Here is a 26104-nt window from a genome sequence, read left to right as displayed (position 1 = left end):
TGATACCATAACACCAAAATGAATTAGGCTGCCTACCTAGAATGCATTATGAGACTAGTGTTTACCACAGGATGGTAAAAAAAACACATTACTATTAGATCTGAAACTGACAGCTGTCAGCTCAGCGAGTTTCTGGCCTGGTTTATTAGCCTCTCTCTTGGCCGTATGCTCTAACGTAGGGCACATGGACCGGTCTCGCACAAAGTCTGGACTCAGACAGGCCGAATGTGCACTTGACGGTCACATTTAAATATATTTCAAAACATTAAGATGATGCGCCAGCCTTCATAGGTGTGTGACTGAAGGGGCATGTCAACGCAGGTCAAGCGGTCTGTTGTGTGGCATGTAAATTCATGTTACATTAATCTGCCGAGATCTGGATCACAAGAACTGATTTTGACATGATAGGTGATTTAAAGGGGTAGTTCATCCAAAACTCTTTCTCACCTCCATGTCATTTGATTTTCCTCTGCACAACCCAAAATAAATGTTGAAGAATGTTTAACATCGGACCCCTTTGAATCGTCAGAACCCACTGACACTTATTTAGTAGCTGTAGAGAAATTTTAAATGTTAGGAGCGTGACATGATTTTGTTACTGTCCTATTTAAATGTAAATTAAATCGATCAACTTTTACTTTACCAAAATGGTAGGTTAGAAAAACTAACTTTTTGTTGTATATATTTAGCCATTCCAGAAATTTGTGGTGACAAAAATCCTAGTTGCTGTGGCTCAACTGGTAGAAAGTGGGGCTTCTGTCAAGGTCATGGGTTTATTTCCTATTGCTTGCGCTGATAAATTGTATATACTGGATGCACAGTACATGTATTTGTGCTAAATGCGTAAATAAAAAACATTTTCATCATACTTTCCTTCTTTGTGGCCGAACAATCTCGCCCCCACATTCCAATCTCATTTTTAGACCCAGCATCTGGCCTCTCCTCTAATCCCACTTATCACCAAAATACACACGCATTTGAATTCCTTTTGTCGCCAACCTGTTTGTTTTTCCAGAGGAAGTGTGTCAATGTGACATATTTAGCCTCTCTGGCAGGGATTAAAACGTTACTTCCGAACGCAACCCCTGGTTGGCCATCGTTTGCTGTCTGTCAATGTCAAGTCCCGCCTCCGCCAACCAAGCTTCTTTGCATCTCGCTCTGCCTGACATATCCAACGCTTAATCATTAATCTTTTCATCCATTTTGTTTCCCGGTTCTTAACACGCATTCATTTTTCACACCAGCTGTACTCGCTTTTGTGTATGCGCGAGCACGTCTTCGTGCCCGCACAGGGTGTGCAATTCAAACAGACGCTTATAGATGAGAGTGGAAAATGTTGAAAGGCCGCCTCCATGTTGTATTTCCTCTCTCGTGCACGTTCATGGTGGCCGTGAGCGAGCACGCAACTGCTCCTCCTTGTGGCCATGTGGAGTCACTGTTGCTTGTGAGCTGTTTCTAGAAAGGTCGACTTGCATTTGCACGGTGCAATGCCACACAATCTTCACTTCCCCTCCATGTCTTGTGAAGGGCATGTTTGAACACACGAACGCTGCTGAAACACCAGGCCAGAACATGCGCGCAACACAAACCCTTAGCTTCAAGCCTAGTTGTTTATCTGTTAGAGTTGAAAGAAACAAATTGTTTTCATTTGGAAGTCCTTTTAACCGAAGCCCTTGGTTTTTGCGCGAATAATATTATTCCTCATGGCTTCATATTTCTCTTGTGAATCATTGCTGCTCTTTGAAACGAGTAATTTCCTGTTTACAATGTTTAGCTTTAATGACCCCAGTTTCGCAATATGCCCAAAGTGCCCTTGCTCACGTTATATTGCTATGTGTATCTCGATGGGGATGAAAGTAGATTATCAACCAATAACCGTGTGTTCTTCTCTCCCCACAGGCCTCGTGGATGCACTTAGATGTGTGCAATGAGTGCTGTGGCTGACATGCCTCAGTGTTTTGGATTGCTGTGCTCTGGACTCAGTAGGACAAGAGACTCCCAGCACAGAACGTCATGAGCATAGTCATCCCAGTAGGGGTGGACACGGCCAACACCTCGTACCTGGACATGGCTGCAGGCTCAGAGTGAGTCGATCGCTTCCTGTTTGTCCTCTCACATTGATTCATCATCACTGCCTTTTTGTTTCATTTTGGCGTTTTTATGGTTGCATCAGCGGAGAGAAACACGTTTCTAGTCATATTTTCCACCACTTGTCATCTCAACCGCTTCCGCAGTCTTAGACGTTTATCACCATCTTTCTCATTCGAGAAGATGTGCTCAGCTGTTGTTGCATCTATGTAGAAATTTTTTTTACTAAAAAGGAGAATATGTCAACTCACCCTTGGTTACACAAATGGTAACACTTATGGTATATTGAAACACAAAAAGAGATACGTTGAAGAAGGTTTACACTGCTCTTTTCTTACAATGGAAATGGATGGAGACGGTGTCTTCATGCTCCAAAATGTACCAAAAAACGTCATGAAGATTGTTCAGGAAGTTGTTCCATAATATAACAAAAAGGCTTGTTTTAACAAAAATATGTTTTTAATAAAATTATTCTCAATAAAGGTATAGTTCGCCCACAAATGAAAGTTTTCACTTACTCGCCCTCATGTCAGTCCAAACATCTATATTTGTCTTCTGCAAAACAAAATATAGATCGAAGAGATCTGTTTGGCCACATTGACTTATGTTATATTGACCCAAATCCACAGAGTCATTTCTCAAAATACATGTTTTGTGTTCCACAGACGAAAGAGTCGTATACCGATTTTGAATGACTTGAGGGTGAATAAATTATGACATCATTCTTTATTTTTGGGTGAGCTGTCCCTTAATCTGCTGTTTAGCTGTTAATAAGTCTCACACTCAATTTATATTTAATGTCTTAAAATATTCCCTTCATCTTAATTAATTTGAATAATTTCCACCGTTAATTTCAGTGTGCAAAGACAAATACCCCAATAGATTTTACATCACATGATCCGAGTTGATCCACACAGCAGACCCCTCCCCTCTGCAGCATGCGCTTAAATGAAAACAGCGCGTTCCTCTTTAAACGCGGAGCCTCTTCCCGCTGCCCTCGGCTCCATTGCCTCGTCACTTTGTGTTGCCATGGCTCTCTTCCCTGCACTGCGCAGGGCCTGTCGTCATAGCGACCGACTGAGTGACAGCTGGACACTGGAGCTTTAACCTGCTTAAGAGGGTGTGTTGTTGTGTGGCTTTACGTCCGTCTGGGGTTTTAGTGTCTGAGGAATATGTACGCCTGTCGCGACAAGCAGATTTTATTCCACTCATTGAGTATTGAAACGGCAAAAAGATGTCAAAATGTTATATTATGTCTGTCTTTGCAAGATGCCTCTCCGAATGCCTTATCTGATCCAAGTGTCGAACGTCTCCGTGCCTTTTCGCTTGTTCTTGACATTACTTCTCAGTCAGGGTCAGCCCACCCTGGGTCTACTGCAGAGGTTGCCATGGTTACCAGGCATTGTGCATTACTGCTGTCAACACACAGTCAGTTAAAATGCCATTGGACCTGAAATGCCTGCTGTAATCCCACTAAACAGCGCGGCTAGCCTTTGACTGACAATGTCTGGGGTGCTTGGGGGAGGGTTTTTTGAGTTAAGACAAGACGCACATGACACGTGCGTTCATTTGGATACGTAATGAAAGGGAAATGTGAGCCCTCAAAAGTTAGCTGTCTCTCGCTGTGCCCGATTTGTCTTCTCGCTTATTTTCAACAGGTGCGTGAATTGTGTCTATTCCATATTAAGCCGTCTCTGGAGCTGCGGGCTATGATTAGCACATGCATACCCGTTACATCTAATTAAAGCCTCAATTACAACGCCATTCACTGTTCACTCGTTTATTCTTTGCTCTCTATCTTATGATGTTTGGCACCCCCGATAGCCATGTTTCTTTGCCTCTTGTGTTTGTTCCGTTGATTCTATGATGAGCTTTTAGGAATAGACACATTTTTGACTGACGTGTGGACAAGTATCTTCCAGGCCATTTAAATGATTGTACTTCGCATCATAAAATGTATTAGTATAAAAACATCTCGGAGAATTAGAATCTTCCCAGACAATCACTATAAAGTTATAAAAAGTGTGTAAAATTTAGGTTTTACACACATCAGATTTTTTACTAAGTTCAACGCTAGGAAAAGTGAGGTGTGCTATGATTGGCCAGTTAACCAGTGCGTAGTGATTGGTTGAATACTGCAAGCGTGTGATGGAAATGTAACGCCTCTTACCATATTTAGAACATCAGGTTCATAAGCAATTGTACTGACAGGTACGCCCACCTTACTTGCGTACACATTTGGGCAGTCTTAGTCAAATATAAACCATGAACTGACATAGCTCTTTGGGGGTGTGGTTGCACAAGGTGTTTCAAGCAGGTCTGGGTGAGCATTCACTTTTAGATAGAATGCATCTTTTGTTCCGACACTTTCTTTTATGCAATTTTAAGTGTCTAATACATGCATGGGCAACTTATAACACACCAAAGCCACAGTAAAATACATATTTGCGCCATATGACCCCTTTAAGACTATAATACCACACCGAACTATAACTACGAAGATACAGAGCCACAATATAGTTCATCATGGAACATTTTCAGAGTGTTTTTTCAGTTGTTGAAACATTGATAGTCAATCACAATCCATTACAGTATAAAATGTGTAACTGCAATGCTGCTAGCCGGTACTTTACATTAGAGCTGTGCAATTAATCGTAATCATCAATTTAGGCTTTTATCGATTTTCCAGCCTTTCATTATTCCATATATTTTTATTTGAATTCAAGTTAAAAGACAGGTTTGTATAAGTATTTATTATAATAATAATATTTATTATAATTATATATCTCAAACATCAGCAAGTAATCATGTTAAATTATAAGAAAAATAATTGTGATTATGATTTTTGACATAATCGAGCAGCCCTACACCGTATCTACAACGAGAGACGCATTCAAACCCATTATAATAAAAAATTGTCCACAGTCCTACTTTGCAAAGCTGTATTAATGGTATTCATTACATTTATTATGAAAAATTTATACAAGCTCGGCACACCAAAGCTCCAAAAATCTCGAAAGTTTTAATCAACTTTCACAAAACTTTCATTTGATTCATTTCAAGCTGATGTGTGTCATTTTGCGGTGTTATTGGATATTTCTGTGATTGCACCTACTTTCATCTGCAACCCCGTCAAGACAGGCAGCTAGTTCTTTTTAGGAAAGGAGACTAGAGAGTTTGTCACTGAAGCGCAGGAAATCCCCCTGCCTGTCACCTGTCCCGCGTTGATAATCTTATCGGCGAAAACCACACCGTAACGTAAAGGCATCAATAAAACCTGCTAATCATTTATCGCCTGCCTGTGAGGGCCGTTTTCTGAGCAAGAGCTCTTGTTCTTGTTTGACTTGTGTGTGCACAAACACACACATACACACCGGCTCTTTCTCTCCCTGTCAAGGGTCCACCCCTCAGCACACTTTCACTTTGACAGTTGGACTGCAAAGCGCCAACTGAATCAGGAAGTATGAACGTGAGGTATGGATAGACAGCACGAGGTGATCTTCGGGATCGAGCAAGCAGGTAGTTACTCTCCGTGTGGCATGAGGCATAAACAAGAGGAAGAAGTGAGCGAAAGACAGGAAGAAGGACACGCTGCAGGCGTGTTGTGCGTGCTGGTCTGTTTGGGGTGCTTTTCCTGTGCCGTTTACACTGCAGATATCTTTATTCGTGGTGAGTTTTGGGAGTTCTTTCTGTTATTTTAGGAACTACAGAAGCGTTGAAATGTTTGTTTTTACACAGCCACAGTTAGTCTTTAGGAAACGCCACGTGCTTATGCAGTTAAAAAGTGTGGCTTCTAAACTGTTGTTTGTTCAAAGGTGTTGGTGTCTGGTCATTTGTTTGTATACCGGCATCAAAGTGGCTACATGACCTTGAAGCAGTTGTGTAGATTTTGTTGAAAGAGAAATTCAGTAATACATAAATTGTGAGTATAAATCTGTGCTCTTGAGGGCTCGTCCTGGCATCCTTTGGCCACACACAAATACTCCCATCTCTGGTTATACTATAGATCTGTAGTTTATATTGCCATGTAAAGTGTATATAGATATTAGTGTGATGGAGATGAGCTTTAGGTTTGTAAAAGGTCTGAATCTTAGATTACAAAGGTGTGATTGTGTGAGGGATCAGATGAGGGCATGACACTCGCACACACTCTGACGTACACAGATATCAGGTCACTATAGAGATTATGTAAATGGCTGTCCTGCACTGTACCTAAATGCGTCCTGCAGTGTACTTAAAGGTGTAAATGTGTCCACTGATACAAACAAAAACGTATGTGTTCATTTATTGGTGGCCGAAATTCTCTCCTACAGGTTTCATTAATCCCCTCTCTTCCTTTCTCTTTTGTTTCACTGCTGCCAAACCAGTTTTTTGTCTAAAAGAAAAACACAGCTTGTCAGACTTGTTCCTTATTCCTGCCTCTCTTTTTTGTGCTTGTTTGTATGTGCGTGGAGTAGACCAGAATCTGTGGAGGCAAGCTCCGTGGTAGTGGAGAAGTCCAGCTACCCTCACCAGATTTACAGCAGTGGGTCCCACCACTCCCACGGCTACATCGGTCTGCCTTACGCTGTGAGTATCGCCCCCGGCAAACACGCATTTCGTAATTTTGTCATTATAATTGCTGCAAACACGCCCTCCTACTCACACACCCTTTCGGTGTTGACCTGCACATTTACTTTTTGTGTCATCTCATCGACTCGCTCCGCTTTCTAATGGTTTCTCTTCCTTCGATGCTCTCCAAAGGACCATAACTATGGGGCGCGACCCCCACCCACCCCGCCAGCTTCCCCAACTCCGTCAGTGCTGATACGGCCGGGAGAGGGTTTGTTTGTGTCTGGTGGCCGGGCAAGCGAGGGCCTGTTCGTTCCGGGCGGACAGGACGAGGCGTCGCGTGGCACCACGCTCAGCACCTCGGAAGACAGCAGCTACGGTGCTGACATCACACGCTGCATCTGCGGCTTCACCCACGATGATGGCTACATGATCTGCTGCGATAAGTGCAGGTACCAAATGTTATAATGTCACTTGGCACTGGTTCTAAACTAGCCAAAAAGGGTCAAATCTCTTTAAAACTAAATTTATAGATGGGCTTTAAAGTTTTGTGATGGAACGTAAGTAAAAAAAGTAGGATAGGTGGATAGCTCATTAAGTTTGTAAGCACATACTGTTATATATTTTTTTAATCCAATAAAAAAAGTGTGGGTGCAGGAATGTCTAGTAAAACCTATAAACATATTTAATAATTGTATTAACTAGATATACTTCCTCATTTTATTTTCAGGGCTCATGTAGTTAAGGATGTGTGTCTTTGAGGTCATTTCTTATTCATTTCTAAACTAAAAAGCTAAACTCGAACTTTGAATCTCAAATAAACACACTTGAAATATTGTTATATGTTAATACGGGACAGACCAGACATGGGGCTCAACATACTTTTTAAAAATGAATATACTATGGTTATTAAAAGCTCATTTCTATTTATGGTTGTTGATTATCTTTGTAGGTTAGTCGTAAATGTCCAGGTTAGAGGAATAGTTTACCTAAAAATACTAATTCTGTCATCATTTATTCACTCTGATGTCGTTCAAAACCTGTAGGACTCCTCATTTTTGGGTAAATGTCTCAGGGGTTTTGTTGCGATACAATGGAAGTGGGGTCCAATGTCGTTTGGTGACAAACATCCTTTAGAAAATCTTCTGTCTTTTGCCGAAAAATGTCATACCGGTTTGAAAGACATGAGAGTGAATAAATGATGAAAGAATTTTCATTTTTGGGTGAACTATCCTTTTAAGAATTACTTCAATAGAAAGTTCACTTATAATGTTGTTGTAAAAAGGTAGAGATCTGCAGCATCTCCTTGACGTTACCTGTTTTCTACTCTTTAAATCTGAATAAGATTGTATTTGTTTATTAAAGATTTGTGTTGTAAGAGCATTGTGAAATGTAGATGAGAACCTAATGTTGATACACTTTTAGACAGGTTATTAAATATTTGAATGGTTACAACCTGTCAGTTCTTTGTTTATGGTCGTGTTACACCAGACGTACATTTGATTTCATTCAGTAGTTTCTCCTCACACTTAACTCTTTGGGATTTTGTGTCAGTGTTTGGCAACATATTGACTGCATGGGGATCGACCGGCAACACATTCCCGAGACCTACCTGTGTGAACGCTGTCAGCCCCGCACGCTGGATAGAGAGCACGCCATCCTTCTGCAAACCAGGAAGCGAGAAAACATGTCTGGTGAGTTTTTGTTGGCACACAAACACGCCTTTAGACACGTTCAACCCTTCCCACAGCCGAAGCAATGCCACTTCTGCAGTTTCTCACAATACAACTCGAGAGAAACATGTTCAGAATCTGGTTAAAGGGTTGCTTTTAATGCTTGCACAAGGTGTTGTTTGAAACATATACCTGTCCTGATCTGTTTAAGCGCAGTTTTGTAAGATGGTCTCCTGTAGACCAGTAGATAATTCCTGAAGCAAAAATATCTTAGCTAGCTACACTGCCATCTGCTGGAGATTATATGACATTACAACTGCAAGCCTATTTATTGTCAAACTGATTTCAGAGAATGTTAGTATTCTTATCTTTATGGTTTAAGGTTGAATGTCCGATGGTTTAGGAGGCAGGGATGTTACCTTTCAGCGAAATTCTCTGTTTTGGTCTGTGAGTCTTTGGACGTTGTGGTAAAGATGTCAAATCCCTAGCCTGTTTCCAAGTTTTATTTTAAATGCTTCTCCGATTGAGCGCACATACTCAATTTATGAATCAATATTAGATGTACCTGCGCATTTCTGACTTACTTCAACACAACCGTTACTAAGCAACAGGTAAAGGCACACTGGTCTGTTTGCCTTGAAAGAAATTGTGCCGACCCAAGAAACATAATATGGGTTAAGTGCGTTAACACTGTGACAACCGAAATCATTGCATTTATGGAGAAGCCCTTGTTGTAAAAGGGACCGTACTGGAAAACCAGTTTTCCGTCATGTCACCTGTCACTCCCTGTAACTGCTGATGAGCGCAAGGAGTTGACGGTAAACTGCTCCGTATTCGTAATGTTTTGCACAGCCGATCTATGTTCACAATAGCTGCTCTACAGAATAATGATATAGTCTACAAGCTTTTATCATAGACGCCATAATCCAACACCAGATCTTTGTGTAACATACTGTACGCACACTAGTGTTGCTTTTGGTTTTCAGTACAACATTGCAGATAGTATCATAGCTGATGTTGTTTTTACAACGCAACCTCTTGTGTAAAAATAAACAATACTTTAGGTTGATAACCGTGCCATCTTTAAATTTAGATCTGTCACTATGGTTACAGGCATCCTGTGTTGCGTAAAGTGAACTAAATGTAAACGTGAAGAATGAATTTTTAAAAAACATAAACCATGTTTTTTACTTTGCATTTCAAGTAATATCATTTAAGCAGTCGGGTTGTTTTGATTAAAAAATCATAACTCTATAAAGATAAGTTACACAATAGGAACATGATGACACATGAAAACATGATTTGATATTTAATGATTGTTTTCATTGGGTTATCTGAAATGAACTCTTCATGTGGTTGTTTACACTTTCAGCAGACCATGAACTATTCTGATTATGTGCACTGAATAATATAAAACACTGATTAATATTAAAATACAAATTGTAGTAATTATTGTTTAAGGGTATGAATGCCGAAAATCACTAAAGAAATGTTAACAGCAAGATGGTATAAAACTGTATTTCTAGTTCATTTCTCCACTTCTGCAATTTATACAAACAACGGAAATAAGCAGTGGTGATATCTAAATATGTGGGAGAGCGTTGCTATAACATCATGACTATTTTGGATTGCAATATGGAGCATTTAAATATTAACATTAACCCAACACCAGTCTGCAGATTTGTAAATGAAAGTATTAAATAACAGACTGAAATTGATGATAGGAGTTATTTATAGTCTCCAAAATGTAACAACACGTCAACTAAACCCAGACCGCAAGCACTGTGATTGATTTGTTTGAACCCCTCCCGAAGGTCAAAAACCACGCAAAAGCGTCATGTTTACTGAAACGCCATCGCGAATGAACTATCCAAGTAAATAATTCGTTCTTCAGTATTTAACACCTTAAGCTTGAACAGAAGTGTTTACTTGCCGCTATCACTGCTGCTAATGCTTCTCAGACAGCGTAAACTCAACGAGCTGCTTCTTCCTCGGTTCTTGTCTTGGTTACACAAGCAACGCACGCGCGTGAACAGTGACACCTAGTGGTCGTTGACTCTCGACATGGAAAGTGACGCACAAGTACAAAGAAAAACCAGCGCGTTGCCTACGCATAGGTCCTACTCACGACCAACACTTACTCTTTACATGAATGCATAAAATGATACAAGTATCAGTTTCTAAATGTATGTGATATTACCTGAGAGGATAGAAAAGATGAAGTGTAGAAGAAGATGAGTCTGAGAGAAGAGATGGGGCAGAAGAAAAGAGAGAGCTCCCAGGAGCTCACAAAACCAGATAAGAGTCTTCCTGGAGTAGAAAAAAAAGACTACAAGAATACATTTCCATTTGATCCATTCCTTGACCATGTGACTATACTTAATACGATACATTCAAATTGACCAATCGGGGCCACCTTTAACCCCCCACCCCCACCCACTGTACTCGACCCACAATAAACTTAACAAACATCTTGGACAATAGTGGTTGATCTCTATCTCTGCACCCCTGTGATCTTAAGAAGGGCGAATGGTGCCTTTTGGGAAGAAAGAGGGGGTTGTGGTACAAGCAATACATTGCTGTTTTTTTCCCTCCCTGCAATATATATATATTTTAAATGTACTGTGTTTATGTTGCAGATGGGGACACCAGTGCTACAGAAAGTGGCGATGAGGTTCCACTAGAGCTGTACACAGCTTTTCAGCACACCCCGACCAGCATCACGCTCACCACAGCGCGACTTGGCAACAAACAGCCCGATAAAAAGCGAAAGAAGAGCGGAGAAAAGGATTCGCCGGGTCCGGCCAGAGCAAAGAAGGTTTTGAAATTACCACTTTAATTTGTTACAAATTTAAATGAAATCATATTTGACTTTTTCTGCTTTACATGTTTGTTGTCTTATTGTGATGACTTTTCATGTTATCTTTATATTTGCTACAAAATTAGGAAACTAATTTGAAAGGAGAAATAGGCTCTGTAACATTATTCTGTCTGGTCTTTGCCTTTTAGTCATTCCGTGAAGGTTCTAGAAAATCGTCTAGAGTGAAGGTGATTACAGATAACAGAGTCTCTAAATGCTATAAGACTGGTCAAAAACGCCTGTCACGCATGTCCACACTGACTGTCATGCATTTGCGTCCCCAGGGCTCAGCTCCTGAGTGCGACCCATCAGATCCTCCCTCTCTTTGGGAGAATAAGATGAAGTCATGGATGGAGCGCTACGAGGAGGCCAGCAGTAACCAGTACAGTGAAGAAGTGCGGATACTGCTTCGAGTCAAAGAGGCCCGAGACGGCAAGACATTGGCCTATAACACACACACCGCAGCCTTCAAACCACCTGTAGAGGTATCAGACAGTTTTCTATTTGAATCCCACTTTCTGATTTTGGTGTGTATTTTGCAGTTTTGTATGATAAATTTACTATCTCCTTCCCTCAAAGAGTTGCATACAGAAAAACAAGTGCATTCTGAAGGCCGTGCGGGACTTGGCTGCTGACTCCCTCATAATCGAGTACAGAGGGAAGGTCATGCTGCGTCAGCAGTTTGAGGCCAATGGTTACTTCTTTAAAAGGTACTGTAAAGGCCGATTCGTGTCTCTGAAACCAGTGTAGAATGTTGATCTCTCGCGTACTCAAGTGTTTCTTTTTTATTAGAGATGTATTTTGTTTTTCCCTAAGGCCGTACCCGTTCGTATTGTTCTACTCAAAGTTTGACGGTTTGGAAATGTGCGTGGATGCTCGGAGCTTTGGCAACGAGGCCCGATTCATCCGACGTTCTTGTACCCCTAACGCTGAGGTGCGGCACGTGATCGAGGATGGCATGCTGCATTTATACATTTATTCTCTGAGGTCCATCTCGAAGGGCAGCGAGATCACCATCGGCTTTGACTATGACTACGGCAGCTGGTGAGTGTATTCGCAGGAAGACACTTGTTGTAACTCCCATTCATGTGTGTATACTGTATATAGGAGTCCATCTCCTGCTCTTTCAATATCTACGGTATTTTTGCTAGCATGATAATGCTTTTATTAATAAAAATCTGTGTGAAAATTTCCCAACGACTTCAGAATTAATGCCTTCTTTTATCTTCTCTCCATGTGTCGCTGGGCAGTAAATACAAGGTGGACTGTGCTTGTGCGAAAGGCAATCTGGAATGTCCCGTGCTCAAGCAAAACCTTGAGCCTACGGAAAACCTGGGCTCTAGCTTGCGACGCCGCGGCCGCACGCACAGAGAACCGGCTCCAGACGAGAGCGGACAGAACCAGAACCTTACGATGGACTGTGACGGCTCCAAAGGAAAAACGCTCATTGATGGCAAACAGAGAAAACTCTCTCCTCTGCGCCTCTCTATCTCTAACAATCAGGTATAGTTCACTTGAAAGAAGTCACTTCTGCTTAAATACCTTTCCAGTGTTCTCACGGAAAACCTGGAAATGTAATAAAATTGAGTTGTGAGTAAAAAACACATATGCTTACCTATGATTTAATATACTTAAATGGTTCTTTGTTGTTCCAGTCTCTGTAAATAGATTTTTTTTATCACAATCCAGTTTCTAGAAACTGGACAGAGTAATAGAAATTCAAAAGGTGTGGGAACCCTGCATGAGCGAGAATCTCTTCCGAACTGATATTATGTTTGCATGTGTTATCTGTGTCATATTAATCTGTGCATGATTTTTTTATTGGATATTTTCAGTCATTCTAATAATCTTTTACTCATATGCGGATCATTCACATCTCCGGCCCGGTCCTGATAACAACTAGGGCTGTAGCTATCGATTATTTTAGTCTATTCTACTGATTTTTCCATCGATTAATCGAGTATTCTGATAATACGTACTAAAATTTACATTTTATTGGTGAAATTGCCTACATTCATATCTGTGAAAACTAAACCCATTTAGTACATTCCACTGCTTTCTTACATTCAAAATGCGATATGATACAAATATATATAAAAAAAAGAATAATATCAAAGGTTAACAGCTAACTTCAGCTACGCATTTCAAACAAACAAGCGGTTTAATGCACCTGCCAAACTGTATTGCATGCATGCTACACTGGTAAATATGTATACATAAAACGCACTGTACACATTATGGGACGCGGACTCGTCAGACAGTATAAACTTTGCCGGCTGAAGTCTAAAAGTTCGGATTAAAGAAAAAGAACGTACTAAGCACAATGTTCTCTCGCCATTCTAACACACACAACACAGTGTTTGTCGCAGTCTCGCGGTTGTCAGCAGAAATTAAAACCTGCCCTCTGTAATTTATTCTGCAGCTTCTTCTGTGTCCACGGTTTAGCGGCCTGTGCGTCAGTCCTAATGCTCCGTGTGTACTGTAGTTAAATGGCTTCAAAGAAGCTTCCAGGCAAAGAATTTTATTTTTGTATTCGAGTTACTTGAAGAATCGTTCCAGCCCTAATAACAACCGTCCGATCACCTGAAAAGATGTGTTCTTTTTATTCGCTCCTACGTGCTTTTATTTCAGCGGATGGCACAGTGTTAGATCTTGCCGCCCTGCTCCTCATAAGCTACAAATCAGGACATCCCGAGAAAAGTGGGTGACATCATTCAACAGAGAGTACCCGCTCTGTTAATTTATTTGTGGCGTTAATGCACAGATTAAGTATGATCTGATCTCGCCCATCTTAAGATCTAAGGCCCGATCCGACCCTTCCCACACTTTCTCTCTAACGCTCCTCACTCCTGGTCTGTAGTCAGGCTTTGATAAAGGCCACTCTCCCCCTCTTGCAGGATCCTGAGTTAATAGAGGATCTAGAAGAGAAAACCTCTGTTAGCAATGAAGTAGAGATGGAGTCAGAGGAGCAGATTGCAGAGAGGAGGAGGAAAATGGTAAGTGCGTCCAGGGGAAAAGGGCCGCTATGGCAAACACGGTCGCCATGGAAACGCTACTGCCCCACCCTCCCTGTCTTTTTTCCCCTCCTCGCTCTGCCTCCTGCCACCTCGTGTGTGGTGATTTGGGCAGTTCCCAGAATGCTCCACCGTTCCTATTGTCCCCCCTCCACCCCCTTCTGAACCTCCTGCTAATATCGCTGCTGCCGCCAATGCTTCTCTTCTCCTGTCGCTCTGTAGTTTAACCTCCTGAAGGGTAGCGCAAGGGCACTCCTCCCTGTTGCTTTGTTCTTATTGTTTTATACTTCAGCTTTTATTGAGCTTCTTTGGTCCTCCCGGTGGGCCTTTAAATGGGACTTTGTGTTTCATCTGCAACTGGCATTCTTTTTCTGTTGTAGGTACAAAGTTGCTTAAACCAGGGAGCAAAAGCTAAAGATGATGACAGTTGTACTCTGTATCTCGGTTTTAAAACCTAATGAGCCGTCTTCCTGTCTATGGAAGATGTGGAGGTTCTTATAGGTTAGTTCACACTGCCCTAACAAATGCCAGCAAACACGTTTGTTGTGTTTTGTCAGATAAGTGTTGCAATACCAGCCCTTTGTTTTTAATTGCTGAACATGTTCAATCTGGTTGCGAAATGTTTGAGCAGTCTGTGGTATTTCCAACTCCAACAACCTCTGCAAGAATTTATGATGAAATCATATTTTTAATGACAATGAAGCGACCTTGCTCCATCGTAGAACATTTCCTGGCAGATTTTTTCTTTAGTTAGTTACACAATATATTTAAACAGTGTTCAACTAAAATGTTGCTTTTCACGCTGCTTCTTTTCTGTTGCCATCTTTGTTGGGACGGTGTTAATGTAACTGTTATTTTCCCAGTATTCTGAATCCTGCCAACTTGACAATGTTAGTGATTTTCTGGGCAGTGTGAATTAGCCTTGAGATATACATTTTGAACGCCGTTTGCGTTCATGTGTTTTAAAGAAAGGTGAAGAAAACGTGAGACTTGACAAAGTGTGTTGCCATAGAGTTTGTAAACAAAGGTAACAATATGGTGGTACATATTACTTTCCACATAAATATAAAGTTAGTACATTTTCAGTTGTATTTATAATTTTAATTTGTTACATATTGTTTAATTATATCTTATAGACAAGTTTCGTCGAATGCACGCACTGGCTTGAAGTCAACTTCCATTCTGTTTGCTTATTATAATATAACAATATCTTTCAAATGTAATTTATATCCATATTTATAGTTTATAAATACTTATTAGTCATATTTAAATAACTTTTATATACATTTTAAATCCAAACCGCCTCATCATATCTGATTCCCAGTGGCATGCTTATGATTTATTTAATGATTTATTAGTTAAGTTTTTATATACAATTTTCCAGGAAATGTCAGTTTGACATAATTTGGTTTCAACCCCTGTAAGCAAAGGTACCCATAGATATAAATAACTAGATGTCGCATTAGCATCTGTTTCTATAGGTCGCTATACGTAGGTCGTCCGCCATATTGGAACGGTGCAAGCAGGTCCATTAACACTCAAAATCAAGCTGACTGTTTATGATTAAGAAAACACATTTATTGTTGTGTAAACTGAAACATTATATCGGCTACACTAACACTTGACGAGAAGGAAAGCTTATCCCATTTTCGGGATTTTAAATCCCTGTGGCTTTTATAGCCATGGCTGGGAAGCGCACGGCAGTGTTAGGGGCTTCTAGTCAACTGTGAGTGATGTAAGCGGACGGTTCCAAGATGGCGGACACGTCTACGTACCTGTAGTGCTTGAATGTGGCATCTAGTTGCATATATCCAAGTTTCAAACTGAAATTGTGTTAGTCAAACATTACAGATTACAGCTTCGCCATTTCTCTCACTTTGTCTTTAAACTGGCTGGTCTAGGATTATTTCACTGAGTTTATCGTAGTGCATTTTGGAATTACCTTGTTTGTTATTTATACGTGATATGCCGCCTTAAAACTTTCTTGAATCTACAGTTACTTCTGGAACAGTCATCATATAAGATCCCTTATAATACTACTAGGTTTTGAAACAGCTGGTGACTCTGTGTTCCGAATAAGGAGAAAAATATACTGTTTTCCATGTACATTAGGACAGACCTCAGACATGCAAACTTGCTGTCCCATACAAATCTGGTCTGTCTGAACTGATCGCCTGTCCGTCCTTTTGGCATTCCCCCTATACGTATGGCATCCATAACATTTCAAAAGTACATGTTTTAGTACACGAGACCCAGGACAAAACTGGCTTTTCGTATCTATGTACAACTAGTAGCACGGCCAAACCTGTGTGAGCTTTAGTGTGCTTTCCTTTACTGCTTATAAGGGGATGGAAACATTTTTGTAAAGGGCAGGCAGCCCTGTTAGCAGTACTGCCTGAACTCCTTGCACTCCCAGAACCTCTGCAGCAGCCTTTGAAATGTAAAGCTAAAAAGGAAAATAAAATTGACCACTAGGGCTGTGACAGTGGCAGTTTGTTACCACCGCGGGGGTAACGGGCAAATTAACCACAGTGCTGTTTGAGAAATATATTTTATTTATATAAATATTTATATTATTAAATGTATGTGTAGCAACCACATGACGACTGGAAGAGCGATATAGGCCTTATTTAAATATTTATTTCAGATATCAGATTTCAAAAAGTGAGGATGAAACGGACCATGTGCAAATCCATTAGTGAACAATGAGAAAAAATGTTTTCACCATGTAACCTACTCATAGCATAGCACATCATTCTCTTTGTTTACAAATCATATTCCCAATTTAGAAATTTCTTTTAATTTATATTAGAAAATGTTATTCATAAACTAATCAGATATATTTTTTAATTAATTTATATCACTTTGTATTTCTTGATATATTTAAAAATAAATATTAATCTTTATTATTGATGTTATTTTCGAATGAAAATATTTTATTCATAAAAATATTTACTGATTTACATAAATATTTACTCTATGAAAGTAGGATGGGTTTCTATGTAACGCGACAAAAAAGGGAAGGTAGTATTGTTCAATGAATAAGCATGACTTTACTAACAAAAAATCTTTTTTGTGCTGGTCTAGCCCAGAGCGATTGAGAGAGGGAGTTGTGTCAACTCTGCTGTGGAAAAACTGTTCAATTGGAGTCATCAATGGCGCTTCATGGAGTATCTCATTAGTTCCCGGAAGTTATTAGTAATGCATGGAGACAAACAGAACGATTGTGAAGAACTTTGAACCCATTTAAAGACCCAAGTTATTTAATGAGTAAAAAAGTGAAAAGAAATCAAGCATTTTAAGAGAAAACCGAACTTCCTGGAACTATCTGAAGGCTCCATGAATCATGCAACTCTCTCAACGGCTCTGGTCTAGCCAGACTGAGATGTTCTTTCCTACTGGCTCGGCTAATATCAATGGTTCCTGGTTTGAGACTTGCACATGTAAGGAACCACTGTAGGCTCTATTTTTGTGTGTGTCAAAACTCATAGAATGGGACCTTACTGGGAACTGGCATCCTGTCGGGGTACGTCAATCACACCGTATCATTACAATTAAGCGCTAAACCCTAGCCATACTACCCCATACATGAATTAGACTGACATGTAGGAGTGTGTGTATGGCAATGTGAGCAAGCTGAAGGCCTTTGCATGTCTAAACCCTGATGGCTGTCTCTTTCGGCACCATTCAGGGCAGCCCGGCAGAGGAGTCCCAATGTCACATCGCAGGGGCTTCCTGCTGCAGAGCTCTGAGAAACAAAAACAAGGAGGTAAACCTGCCCTTTTATTTCCTTAAATGACCCAACCTGCCTGTTAATGTATAGGAGACCCCCAGACTAACCACTGTGATGTATTTTCCACCCCCATGCTGAGGCTGACATCTAGGCATGCCGCCTCAGCTGCTAAACATGGCCTACCTCTGTAGACCTTAAATATTTACTCATGTTTAACAGGACACGAGAGAGTCTTGCACAACGTACATGTCATCTCTCACACCTAGGGGGGTGTCTTATTATTCCCCTTGACTAAAAGAAAAGTGTCCCATTTCTCTCTTCCCTTTTGCTGCTGGCTATGGCCTGCTGATGCGCTAAATGGCTAGCAGGGTTCCCGAATGTCAGCTGAAAAATAGACTAAACGTATCTTTATCTTTCTATCATTCATGTAGACACGTGAAGAGAGGAAAATGGAGGCAATTCTTCAGGCCTTTGCTCGGATGGAGAAGAGAGAGAAGCGGAGAGAGCAGGCATTGGAGAGAATCGGCACTAAGGGGGAGATCTGCGGACGCGATATAAAAGAAGAGCCGCCCCCCACACCAGAGGCCGAGATTCCTGTTGTAATACCGGTACGTGTGCTTAAACCCTAAGAAAGACTGTATAAAAACCCCAAAATAAAAAAGACAACTATTATAAATGTTGACTCAGGTCATGTGTTTGCAGCCAAACCAAAAGGAACAAGCAAACAGTTACAATAAAAAATACATTATAGGTCTATACTGGGATGCACCGATACCACTTTTTTTCAGACCAAGTACATACATTTGAGTACTTGCCGATACAGAGTACCGATACGAGTACTTAATGACGACTCGTTCATTCTTTCATGTTTAGAGATTCTTTCCAACATTTCTTATTTGTAAAAATATTTAAAACAATCTAAAAGCATTATTTAATGTAGTTGTAATTGTTGTAGTTGTAAGTGTTGTAAATTATTTAATTTGATTGGTAACAGCCATTATTTAATGTAGTTGTAATTGTTGTAGTTGTAAGTGTTGTAAATTATTTAATTTGATTGGTAACAGCCATAGTGTCTTATTCGAGTTTAATTTATTGATCAAATTTAAGAATAAAAACTGAAAGCTGAAGCAAAGCCTATCTTTAATAAGATTACGGGGAAAATGTCCTTTATTAAAGGTAAAAAATATCACAAATATGCAGATTTAAATATGTCAAAGCTGATTGAACACTGGTGAGAATATTTCTTCAGAATACGTTATATTTACAACAAAATATATTTACAGCTTATTTTAAATCTGTCATTCACGTGTCTGAAGGACAAGCACGTGAACAGGCTTTGTTGGTTTTTACTGACCGGGGGTTGTCTTTGCAGCAAACGCTGGAGAAGCGAGAGAATTTCCAAAGTTGGTTATTGCAGTTTCCCGGTGCTAGCATTAGCAAACTCTTTGAACCTGCCGTTATGCTGGTTCTTTAGATGTTTAATCAAATTGCTTGTTAAAGAAGCTATTTCTCACCCCTCCTCTTGACAATTTAGCAGAGGATAGTTTGCAGTCTGCCGACTTTTATCATCATCGCTCCCTTTAAAATATCTCCAAACGGCTGACATCGCGCCTCCTCCGACTTTCAACAGGTAAACGAAGGTCCGTGCGGCAAAAATACGTCAACGTGGTCGTGCGCATTTAGAGCGTGTGACCTCTTTTCGCTTGGTGGTGTGCGTCGGGAATTTTATGACTTTCCGCGCGACTCTGCATCAGAAGATGCGTTGCCGAGAGAACGAGCCCACGAGAGAACGAGCGCACGAGAGAACGAGCGCACGAGAGAACGAGCGCACGAGAGAACGAGCGCACGAGAGAACGAGCGCACGAGAGAACGAGCGCACGAGAGAACGAGCGCACGAGAGAACGAGCGCACGAGAGAACGAGCGCACGAGAGAACGAGCGCACGAGAGAACGAGCGCACGAGAGAACGAGCGCACGAGAGAACGAGCGCACGAGAGAACGAGCGCACGAGAGAACGAGAGAACGAGCGCACGAGAGAACGAGCGCACGAGAGAACGAGCGCACGAGAGAACAAGCACACGAGAGAACGAGCACACGAGCACAGTATCAGACCGAGACCTGAGTACTGGTATCGGTATAGGTGCATCCCTAGTCTATACTACACAAATTTACCTTTTTATATTGTGGTATGTAATGCCATAATATATTCTTATACCCCTAATTTTAAGAATAAAATAAAATTTTAAGAAAAACAGTATTTGGATACATTATTTGGTCATTTGCATAATCATTAACAACCAAAACAGAATTGAACAATTGTTCTATAAAAATAGTTTGAATGCTTCTATGGTTAAAATCAATCCTTTTGTATTCCTCTAACCTTCAGCCCATGCTCGAGGTTGTGAAGGAGGAGCCCTGTCACAAACCGGCAAAAGTGAATCGTAACAAGCAGAGGAAAAGCTTCTCACGGAATCGCACTCACATCGGACAGCAGAGACGGCGAGCGCGCACTGTCAGCACCTGCTCCGACTTGCCGCTTAGTCCCACAGGCGACAGTTTGGAGCCGTTATCGTCAGAGACTCATGACGGAGAGATGACTTCGGCACCCGAGTATGACGTGCCAATGTCGCATGCTCCTGACACCAGTCCGCCCCACAGCAGCTCGCCCGCCCCAGTATGCCGTGGTGGACAGAAGTACCCCAAAACTAAAAAGGTTCAATTCTTAACCAGCATTTTCAATTAACATTACGGTTGTTTTTAGACAGACATTTACAATTGCAAATTGTTTTTTCCACACAGCACTTAGTGAGTGAGTGGATGGGCGTCGACAAACCGGATCGGGGACCTTCGCGGACGCCAGAGCGGGGAATTTCGCGGACACCGGAGCTGCCGCCTGAGAGGCCTTTGAGGATCAGCAGTGACCCAGAGGTCTTGGCTACGCAGTTAAACTCTCTTCCAGGCATGGCCTGCAGCTCGCACGTCTATAGCACGCCCAAACACTACATCCGCTTCTCGTCTCCGTTTTTGGCCAGCCGTAGCCCTAGCAATCCCGGAGTGCCCACCAGCAGGAGGCGCTCGCGAGAAATGCCCGAAACACCAACCACCACCGGCTCCTGCAAGAAGGTAATACTCTTGGAAATGTATTTATTAGTTAGGTACTTATGAGGAAATGCAGTTAAGAGCAATAAGGATAACATGCCTCTTTGTGTTTTGTTTAGCGCTGGCTGAAGCAAGCTTTAGAAGAGGAGGGCTCTACCAGCCCAGGAGGAGGACACCCATCTCTACTGATGCCCACTGAGAGCCCTCTCAGTCCTTCCATCAATGGAGAGTCCTATAGCCCTCTACCCCTCAACGGAAGTTGCTCACTACCAGGTGCGTGTATGCATGCAACATATTCTAATGATTCTAAAGTTTTCCCAAAGCTTCCAATTTTTTACAAATATTTCTCAATTTGTGCTCGTAGAGTTGCCTACCCCGTTGAAGAAACGGCGCTTATGTTCGCTCGATCCGTCTATGTCTGAGACCTCCACTCCATACGGATCTCCATGCGCCACCCCGACGCGAACAGAGTCCACAGAGGCACCGGGCACGCCCCTGCTGCTAGCCACGCCTCCCCGGCCACGCCCAGAGGAAACAAGTTCTGAACCATTGACACCCTTGCAGATTCCTAGCCTCCCTCCACAACAGGAGGTAAAATGACTCATTCTGGACTCAAAATGATCAGACACATCTAAACTTTTATGTGACATAAAAATGCAAATAGCAATTTTATTGTGTTGAGGCTTATTTCCTTGTCAATCCACAGAGCGAGTCATCTATGGACAGTTCTCCAGATGGTAGCCGGAGGGCCAGCACGCAAGATGTGAGTTCCTTTCTCTGCTACTACGATTCTACAACGTGCATCACTGCTACATCTAACGTTTCGCTTTTGTTCAGATGGAGCGGCCACCGTCGCTGTTGGCATCTCCCAGCATGAGGACGTCAGTCTCTGATACAGAACCGCAGGAGTCTATAAAACCTGCCGGGTCCCAGAGTCCTCAGCACTCGCTCCTTGAGCCCCAGGATGCCGCTGTGGATGACAGTATGGAGGTCGAGGGTGGAGTCTCAGAAGCTGCTTCGACATCTGAGACACCCGTAACTTCTTACCCCCCCTGGATGAAGAGTCCAGACCGAGGTGGCCTGTCTTTTTCCTTAATGAACTCTAATTTGAGAGACCTCACACCCTCTCACACCTTGGAGTTGGGAGCTTACAGGCCAGATTTGACCTCCGCCAGCCCCTTCAGCGAGACGGCACCCTTCTTTTCCTGCAGCGAGGAGGGCACTGGCATAACCTTCGCCCGCTCATTGAGCGGAGATTGCGGTGGGGATGGAGGAGCAGCAAAAAACCCGTCACAGAAGAAAAAGGTCTGATTTATTTTGTAATGTTACAAATGAACACGTCTCCTAAATGACTCTTTAGGGCTTTTCACACTTAAAATGGTTAACCCTGGGTTATCCTAAACACAGTGTAAACAGAATCCTGGGTTATCTGTATAAATACTGTTTATAATTTATCAGGGGGTTAAGAGATTACCCTGGGTATTCATAACCTGGGTAAAATGTGGGGATAACCTCTCTTCCAAATTACACGTGCGAAACGTGAGTTTACCTGGGGTTGAAAGCGGTGTTTATAATGAAGATTACCCAGGTTGAAGGGCAGTGTGAAAAACGCTAGTCTTCGTAATAAAATGAAATGATAAGAACTAAAATTATTAACTGGAAATAAATAACTTAAAATTGAAAAATATGGCAGTGTTTCTAAATATAATTTAGTCTGATTTGTTCAAATAATATTTAGGCCTATGTTTTATGTTATTTCAATTAACAGAATGATTAAATTTAAGATATTTTAGGGTTAATAACAATTACATCCCTGGCATTTATTTGGGTTTGTTTATTAACTAATCTCTTGTGTTTCTCCACTTAGGTCTCTCTCTTGGAGTACAGGAAGCGTCAGCGTGATGCACGGCGAAGCGGCTCAAAGGGAGAGTGCAGCTCCCCTGTTTCAACAGCGCCTCCAGTGGACGTATTTCCTGTTGCCGTAGAAATGGCCCTTGAGCCACCTGCTTTTGCAGCAGTTCTGACCCCGAGGACACCTCAGCCGAGTGAAGAGCCAGACGCCCCAACTCAGGAGAGAGATGGAGAGGGCCAGTGGTATGTCTCTAAAAATAGAGTATTGTCATCAATGCAAATTTACTGTTTTTAGAAACGATTTGTTAGGACATTCTAATTGAAATACTAGGATTATTACACTATTATACATTTTTGTGGAGACATACTGAGCTACAAAGACAATTTAGTCATTAGCAAGAACGATCAAGCCCAATTTAGTGTGAACAATAGAGCTTTACAAACTATGATTTCACGCTGCTGGATAGGGCTTTTACAAAATAAGTATATTTAATAATGTCAATGTTTATTAACAGGACATCATCCACATCCGTAGAGCAGGCGAGGGAGCGAGGCTACCATAGGGCGCTGTTGTTGAGTGACCATCGCAAGGAAACAGGCAAGCCTGAAATGATCATGGATGTTTAATATTGTGACTTCCAAACCTGAATGATGTAGAAATTGGACAATTTATACACAAAATACTCAAAAACATCTGTCCTAGCAAGCTTTTTAAATTGGTGTTGCCTGTATTTACTTTGTTTTTTAGACAGTGGAGAGGCAGAAGGGGATACCCAGATGAAGGAATCTCTTTCACCCAAGAGTTGTAAAAGCCCCTCAACACATGCAGTATGTATTTAAAGTATTAAGGCCTAGTATCATTTAATATCAGCACTAGTGAGTTCATAACATCTTTAATTTATCATTTACAGCCCTGTTCTCCAGCACCCCAGACTGTGTCTCGCCCTTCTAAGGATGAGGACAGTGAAACCCAACCTCGCGGTCCTTCTCAACCCCAGACGCTGTCCATCCAACAGTCCAGCACCAAGACTTCGAGCGCCAAACCGGCCACTCTAACCCCCAACAAGCTTCACTGCGGGCCCTCCGGTGCCTCCCAGAGTCACTACGCTGGACCTTCGCTAATTCACTCTCCCAAAGCTCAACCCCAAGGTTCACCTTACCGCAGCCAGCGAGCCTTCCAGAATCAGCCTCAGACCCAGGCCACGTCTGGCCCGGCTCCTTTCCCTCAGTTTAACCCTCAAAATGCCCCACCTCCACCGCCCCCTCCTCCCCCGGCCCCTCCTACCTCTGCGCCCTACTTCCCTAGTCAGGCGGCTGCAGCTGCTACGCCTTTTCCTGCATTCAAGCCCACCGTGGCCTCGCCCTTTCCTCCCGGCTCTCAGTCTCTACTGCAGACCCATCATGCGTTGCATTACCAGAGCAATGCTGCGCCTCCCCCGCCACCACCTCATCCCCCTCCCCACCCGCAGCCCGGCCCCACCTTGCTACATGTCAATCTGCAACCTCCAGCAATGCAGCATCAACTGCTGCTGAGCTCTGCGCCGCCACCACCACCTCCTCTGCCGCCTCAGGCACAGAGTTCACAGCAACCCCAGCCTACTAGTGGCACACTGCTGACACTCAAACAAGGACCACACCCAACGACCCTCCTGCCTCCTCCTCCGGCGCCCTCCAGCAACGCGCCGCACCCTTTCCAGAACATCGGTGGCTATCAAACCACTCTTCTTCACCAAACAGCACCAACCAACCCCTCGGTAACCCCTTCGACTTATCAGCAAACTGTATCGCCCCCTCCCCCTCCTCCGCCGCAAACCCCACCCCCACAGACTGCAGCCAATCCGAATGTCTCACAGATCACTGGTGGCAATCGAGGACCTGCCCCTTCATCCGCCACGTTTCACAGTACTGGCTACCTAGGCACAGGATGGCACTGACCATACCTTCTTAGAACCCGCCTCCAGACGAACTCATCCAGAGATGGGGCGGAGCCACACCGTGTAACATAGGCAACACAGCTCCACTGTAAATATTTTCTATGTACCTTTTCACAACGGCAAACGGAACACGGTGGGGAATGTGGGACATTTTAAAAAGAATTAAGAAACTGTTCAACTAGACTGTGTAAAAGATGATGGTTAATGAACCCTGGTGCTCATCACTTACCCACAATGCCCTCCTTCCAATATCTTTGTACTGCCATCCTGTCTTTTCCAGATGTCTCGATTTATTTTTAATGTTTTTATTCATTTTAATCCGCTTTCCTATCTCTTCCTAATGGTTCCCTTTCTATCCTCGCAGTGCAGTGCAATGGGACATTCCAATCTTATCTCCACCTTTCCCTTCTTTTCTTGTCACTGTTTATTCACTCATCAGTTATTTGTGTTATCTAGTGGCTCATTATATAGCAAAAAGGTTTTGTATAGAGAAAAAATACAGAATTATTATTTTTTTTATTCCTCCATGTAACGAAAATAACTGTGCACCGCTGCAAAAATTCAGAGAAGACCTTTCCGATAGGCCGCTTCACTGCCCCAGGAGACTGCACTTGCGCGAGTGAGCAAGTCTGTGTGCATGAATGTCTGTCTTTGAGCGGAGAGGAGTGTGTGTGCTTGTGCAGTCTGCGCACGCGTAGTCGAGCCACGCCAGAGGCGGAAGGTAAATACAACGCAGACCGATGCGTGCTGTTCTCTGAGGCAGCTTAAAAGAAAGCGAGAAAGGTCCTTCCTGCAGGGGGGTAAGCGGTTTATTTTTGAATATCAATGGTTATTTGTAGAAAGTGTAATTTAATGTATAGGTGGTTACTCCAGCTTTCTCCAGAAACAGTTGTACATATTGGCTTCTTTTCTTTTCTATGCTTGTATAATCGCTCCCATCCCCATTTTGGAATATGGTTGTAAATACAAGTGCTCTTGGCAAAAAAGCTGAATGTTTCTGTGACCGTAGCACTATTTTTATTTCTTCCTCTCTGGTTTGTTTATTTTTTTTTACTGTTTGTGTGTGAGTGTATGTGTGTGTGAAGGACAGGGGTTCACAGACACAGCACAGGTTGGCTATTTTCATCGTTCATTATAATAAATCACTGTAATGACAGTTTTATACCAACCGAAGCGTCTTGTGTGTTTTACTGGGGAGGGAATTGGGTGTTGATGTGAATGCGTTTGATGTTGTTTTGTTGTTAATGGAGTTTATTTTAACTGTGAAGGCAAAGAGATGCGGCATTGAAGCCTTGAGGACCA

The 26104-nt window shown here is 42.2% G+C and overlaps 1 protein-coding gene across 7 annotated transcripts in view; it reads left to right on the top strand.

Moving 5' to 3' along the window:
* The window catches only part of kmt2e (lysine (K)-specific methyltransferase 2E), a 33296-nt gene extending 7325 nt beyond the window's left edge, over nt 1-25971 (top strand). The window contains exons 2-24 of one of the 7 annotated variants that reach the window (XM_079454925.1): nt 1900-2084; nt 6546-6657; nt 6832-7091; nt 8194-8333; nt 10952-11130; nt 11322-11360; nt 11457-11657; nt 11752-11882; nt 11989-12216; nt 12423-12675; nt 14070-14168; nt 17878-17955; nt 18351-18527; nt 20305-20631; nt 20718-21041; nt 21137-21290; nt 21382-21608; nt 21724-21780; nt 21855-22322; nt 22885-23111; nt 23384-23466; nt 23617-23696; nt 23780-25971. In XM_079454925.1, the coding sequence (XP_079311051.1) occupies nt 2014-2084; nt 6546-6657; nt 6832-7091; nt 8194-8333; nt 10952-11130; nt 11322-11360; nt 11457-11657; nt 11752-11882; nt 11989-12216; nt 12423-12675; nt 14070-14168; nt 17878-17955; nt 18351-18527; nt 20305-20631; nt 20718-21041; nt 21137-21290; nt 21382-21608; nt 21724-21780; nt 21855-22322; nt 22885-23111; nt 23384-23466; nt 23617-23696; nt 23780-24802 (4938 nt within the window). In that variant the 5' untranslated portion in view covers nt 1900-2013 and the 3' untranslated portion in view covers nt 24803-25971. Of the gene's footprint in view, nt 1-1899; nt 2085-5425; nt 5758-6545; nt 6658-6831; nt 7092-8193; nt 8334-10951; nt 11131-11321; nt 11361-11456; nt 11658-11751; nt 11883-11988; nt 12217-12422; nt 12676-14069; nt 14169-17877; nt 17956-18350; nt 18528-20304; nt 20632-20717; nt 21042-21136; nt 21291-21381; nt 21609-21723; nt 21781-21854; nt 22323-22884; nt 23112-23383; nt 23467-23616; nt 23697-23779 lie in introns of those variants that run through there. The other 6 variants (XM_079454929.1, XM_079454927.1, XM_079454926.1 and 3 more) reach the window with 6 other exon arrangements.
* Nucleotides 25972-26104: the final 133 nt, after the last annotated feature.

Source organism: Barbatula barbatula (assembly GCF_947034865.1).
Source record: "Barbatula barbatula genome assembly, chromosome: 4".
NCBI classification, from domain to species: Eukaryota; Metazoa; Chordata; class Actinopteri; order Cypriniformes; family Nemacheilidae; genus Barbatula; species Barbatula barbatula.
The sequence above is the reverse complement of the archived record's forward strand: the minus strand, read 5'-3'. Positions and strand labels throughout refer to the sequence as shown.